The 4,924-nt window shown below is 61.8% G+C and overlaps 1 protein-coding gene across 1 annotated transcript in view; it reads left to right on the forward strand.

The window, feature by feature from the left end:
• DISP2 (dispatched RND transporter family member 2) overlaps positions 1 to 4,924 on the forward strand; it is a 17,088-nt gene that overhangs the window by 5,995 nt on the left and 6,169 nt on the right. The window contains exons 2-8 of the mRNA XM_030885050.2: positions 309 to 629; positions 908 to 937; positions 1,094 to 1,217; positions 1,467 to 1,582; positions 1,775 to 1,902; positions 2,207 to 2,304; positions 3,845 to 4,923. Coding sequence (XP_030740910.1) covers positions 309 to 629; positions 908 to 937; positions 1,094 to 1,217; positions 1,467 to 1,582; positions 1,775 to 1,902; positions 2,207 to 2,304; positions 3,845 to 4,923 — 1,896 coding nt within the window. The remainder of the gene's footprint in view (positions 1 to 308; positions 630 to 907; positions 938 to 1,093; positions 1,218 to 1,466; positions 1,583 to 1,774; positions 1,903 to 2,206; positions 2,305 to 3,844; position 4,924) is intronic.

A 4,924-nucleotide genomic window follows, 5' to 3' on the forward strand; every position in this document is an offset into this window, starting at 1 on the left:
GGGGGTAGGGGTTGATGAGTGGTTTGAACTGTTGAATGCAGAGTTGATGGTCTGAAATATAAACCCTACCTAATTCACAACAACAACTCGTTGTGGGGTGGGGGGGGGAAGATGCTAGACACACTTTCTGTGTCTAGCCCATGCCTGGCATAGAGCAGGCTCCCAGTAATGTGTGTTTAAGAGTGTGTTGATGACAGAGTGAATAAGAGCCCCCACCCTTCTGGTCTCGAATGGTACAATCCTTTGTCTGGGCTACAAGGAGTCACTCGGCAATGCCAGCTGAGAGTCCCTACCTCCTCTCTCCCTAGGTCCCAGGCCAAGGCTGTGGCCCCCGAGGCAAGCCCAGAGAGAAGCTGCTCCCTCCACAGCTGTCCCCTGGAGGACCCCCCCAGTTCTTCAGGACCGCCCCCAGCAGCCAACACCCTCCAGCCTGTGGGCCCATCCAGTCCCTTGGCCCCCACCCACTTCACCTACCCCCGGGCACCACAAGAATTCCGGGGGGGCAGTTCCTTGCCAGGGCTCGGGGACCGGGCAGCTCTGTGCTCCAGCCTCAGCCCGTCCCCAGCCCCTTCTCAGAGAGATGGAGCCTGCAAGCCACAGTCTGTGCAGCACCATGTGGTCAGCGTCAGGTAGGCAGGGGTCCAGAGGCCTGCAGCTGCCTCTGGAAGGTGGGGCGGGGTTTACAAGTGGGGTCGCCCCCAGAGCTCTGGGCTAGCTTCTTTAGGATGTTCTCTGCCTGGAGGAGGCAGCCCACATGGAAAGGGAAGTCAGGGCTGGAGTGGAAAATGGGAAAGGGCAGGAGTGGGTCAGTGCTACCTGTCCCTTGGCCTCTCCGTCTCCTCTCCTAACTCTACACTCCCCTGTGAGAGGACTCCGGCAAGCAAGCCTCTGTTCTTCCCTTCCACAGGCAGGAACAGGCCTTCCGGATGCCAAAGAGGTAGGCCTGGCCTTCCTGGGGGGTGGGGGTGGGAGTGCTCAGCCCCCTCCCGGCCTTCTCTTCTTTACCCTTCCTACTTGGTGGTTGCTAAGCTCATCCGGTCCCCTGCTGCCACACCCAACACCAACTCTCCAGAGGGCTCCCCCTTCCTTCCAGCTACTCCCAGCTGATTGCCGAGTGGCCGGGGGCCATGCTGCTGCTGTGTCTGGCTGCCGTCCTCCTCTGCACCCTGGCTGGACTGCTGGGGGGCCAGCTGCCCGACTTCTCCAAGCCCCTGCTGGTGAGGGGCCCAGGGAAGGGCGGGGACCCCCCAGGCCTGGAGCTGCAGGGTGTGTTGGGGGGAGTGGCAGTGGTGGGCTCTCATGCTCCTGAAGGAGCTGGGGAGGGAAGACGGAGGTCTTACAGCCTGCAGTCCAGGGGGATGAGCTGGCCCCTCCCTGAGCCAGGCAGCCCAAAGGCAAAACTGAGACGGCTCAGAGGGCCAGCTCGACACCTGCCCCCCAGCCCTTCTCTGCCCGCCTCCCTGCAGGGCTTTGAGCCTCGGGACACGGACATCGGGCGCAAGCTTATGGTCTGGCGAGCACTGCAGGCCCTCACAGGCCCCACGAAGCTGCTTTCCTTTGTCCCAGACCTGGAGCTGAACAGGTGCCAGGGCCCTGCCTTGTCCCTGTGGGCAGGAAAGGGAGGAAGGTCCAGGACCCCAGGGAGGGGCCATCGGGTGACACCCCCTGCCCCACAAAGACAGTCAGTCGTGCTATCCGGAGCCCCCTGGGGGGTGTTTCTGGCCTCTGCTGAGCCCTCCACCCTTGAGCGGCTCAGAGATTTTCTTTGCCTCAGCTCTAACTCCCAGGGCACATTCAGCCCTGCACCTGGGGGTACTGCCCCGGACGGCATGGTCCGGCCTCGGAGGATGGTCGAGCCCCTGGAGGACAGAAGGCAGGAGAGCTTCTTCTGCGGCCCCCCTGGTAAGGTGCAGCAGGCTACTGGCCAGCCCTGAACCTGCGTGCTAAGAGAGGAAAGCAAGCTTTGCCCGGCGGAAAGGGGAGGGACCAGCTGGAGGTGGGATTGCAGCTAGGCCAACGAGGCAGGTCTCAGATGCTGCCGACAGGAAGGTTGTTTAAACTGACTGCTGCGTGGGGTGGTTTGGGGGAATCCAGACCCAAGGCCAGGTTTCTGGCTTGAGTATGCATCTTCCCTTGGGCGGGCCCAGGGCTGGGGACTGCAGGCTGAGCTCTGGGGGGTGGGGGCGGGGGTGTTTGTGTGTTACAGAGAAGAGCTATGCACAGCTGGTCTTCATGTCCACCTCCGAGGGCAGCCTGTGGAACCTGCACGCCATCCATTCTATGTGTCGCATGGAGCAGGACCAGGTGAGCTGGCCGGAGAGACCAGGGCTACTAGGGACCTGACCCCAAGGAAACACAGCTGAGCCAGGCCTGCCGCAGTGGACTGGGGGAGAGTATTCCCTGCTTAGCAAATGACACCAGCCCCACTGAGAAGCTCCCTGGTTGGGGTGGGAAAGGAAGAGTCAGCTGTTTCCAGCAGAGCAAGGATGCCAGCGCTGGCAGAGAAGGCCGGCAGCCCGCAGCCTGGAATTTTCAAAAGGTTCTCAAAGGAGCCTGCAGACCTGCTGGGGCTCCCTGGCCCAGGGGGCAGAGACTAGGGGCTTCAAGCCCTGGCCCCCACCAACCCATGCAGTGACAACCCAATTGGGCTTAGGGGTGAACCAAACATGTCAACATTTGAGGGAAGACTTACTGCTAAACAGCAAAACAAAACAGTGTGAGAAAGAAGCCGCCTCAGCCCTGCACTTTAACACTGAAGTACCCGAGACACTGGCTAAGCGTGGCACTCAGCATCAGATGCCCGCATCTGAGGCTAGCTCTCGCTCTTCCTAGCCGGGTGGCATCAGGCGAGTCTTCTAATCTCTCAGTGCCTGGTCTTTGTGTACCTGACATGGGAGTACTAATGGTACCTCCCTCAGAGGGATGCTGCGACAATTTAAAGAGACCAAATTTACATATTGTGTGTCTGCATGTAAAAGAGATAGAGACGCAGGCGCCTGAGTGGCACAAGCTGTTTGTGATCAGCTGCCAACCTGAAGCTTGGTAGTTCAAACCCACGCAATGGCCCCAGGGGGAAAAGGCTTGTGGTGTGCTGAAAACCCTCGGGCACAGTTCTACTCTGCGCACACGAGGTCACCATGAGTCGCGGTCCGAGTTGGGCAGCTAGCAGCAACCAAATCCACGCGTGGCGATGTGTGACCATGGTGGTTATCAACTCAGGCCCGGGCCAGACAACAGGGCCCCTGCTCCCTGCTCTCCGCCAGCTCTTGGGATGTCAGCAGGAGAAGCAAAGGGGTGTGAGGGCTGGAAAAGACGGAGCCTTGGCTCTAGGAAGGCAGCCCAGTAGGCAGAGGCCGGGGACCAGGACTTGACAGCGATCCTGATCCTGGGACATCCTGGCCTCCACATTTCCCACTGCTTGCTTCTAGCTCCTGGAGCCCCAGGATCTGTTTCAGCTGTAGCTGCCACCTGCAGCCCCTGGCTGGCTTGAGCAGTGCATGTGACCTGCAGGGGTCCATAAGGCAGGCCTTCTCAGGTGACTGCTTCTTGTAAGCACCCCCAAGGCTGTTCTTTGATAGGGGACAAGTTGCTTACCCTGCCTCTGTCTTCTGGGCTGCTTAAACCTTCTCGGGGCTAGGAATGTTCTGTCCTCAGACCTTGTGGCTCCTTTTCTCTCTCACCCCACTGCCTGCATCACACGTCAGGCCTGCTGGGCTGCCAAGCTACCCCTGTGCCTCTGCCCCACAGCCTGGGAGGAGATTCAAGGGCCTCCATCCGGCAGGGCTGGGGAACTCTGCACTCCTGAGCAGCCTCTGAGCTTCCTCCTGCTGTGTGTGCCCTACAGATCCGCTCCCATGCCGGCTTTGAGGCCCTGTGCCAGCGCACAGCGGCAGATGAGTGTTGCCCCAGCTGGTCCCTGGGAAACTATGTAGCTGTGCTCTCCAACCGCTCCTCCTGCCTGGACACCACCCAGGCGGACACGGCCCGTACACTGGCCCTGCTGCGAGCCTGTGCCCTTTACTACCACCGTGGCACCCTGGTGCCCTCCTGCCTGGGCCCCGGGAGGGACAAGCCCCCGAGCTGTGCCCAAGTTCCCACCAAGTGTTCCCGCAGCAGCGCCGTCTACCAACTCCTGCACTTTCTGCTGGACCGTGACTTCCTGAGCCCCCAGACAGCTGACTACCAGGTGCCCTCTCTCAAGTACAGCCTGCTCTTCCTGCCCACCCCAAAGGGCGCATCCATGATGGACATCTACCTGAATCGCCTGGCCGGCCCCTGGGGACTCTCCGATAACTACACCTCCATCACGGGCATGGACCTAGGCCTCAAGCAGGAGCTGCTGCGGCACTACCTGGCCCACGACACGGTGTACCCTGTGCTGGCCCTGGCTGCCATTTTCCTCAGCATCGCCCTCTACCTGCGCTCCCTCTTCCTCACGCTAGTGGTGCTGCTGGGGGTGCTGGGCGCCCTGCTCGTGGCTTTCTTCCTCTACCGCGTGGCCTTCCGCGTGGCCTACTTCCCTTTCGTCAACCTGGCCGCCCTGGTCCTGCTCAGCAGCGTCTGCGCCAACCACACGCTCATCTTCTTCGACCTGTGGCGCCTCAGCAAGAGCCAGCTGCCCTCGGGAGGGCTGGCGCAGCGCGTGGGCCGCACCATGCACCACTTCGGGTACCTGCTGCTCGTCTCGGGCCTCACCACAGGCGCAGCCTTCTACGCCAGCTACCTGAGTCGCCTCCCGGTCGTGCGCTGCTTCGCCCTCTACATGGGCACGGCCGTGCTGGCACACCTGGTGCTCACGCTCGCCTGGCTGCCCTCGGCCGCCGTGCTCCACGAGCGCTACCTGGCGCGCGGCTGTGCGCCCCGGGCGCAGGGCGCGTGGGGACGCAGCGCTCCCCGGCGGCTGGCGCTGGGGCTGCACCGGCGG

The sequence above is a fragment of the Echinops telfairi genome, unplaced genomic scaffold (genome assembly GCF_000313985.2).
Source record: "Echinops telfairi isolate 266 unplaced genomic scaffold, ASM31398v2 ScPeMD7_18;HRSCAF=68, whole genome shotgun sequence".
Lineage (NCBI taxonomy): Eukaryota > Metazoa > Chordata > Mammalia > Afrosoricida > Tenrecidae > Echinops > Echinops telfairi.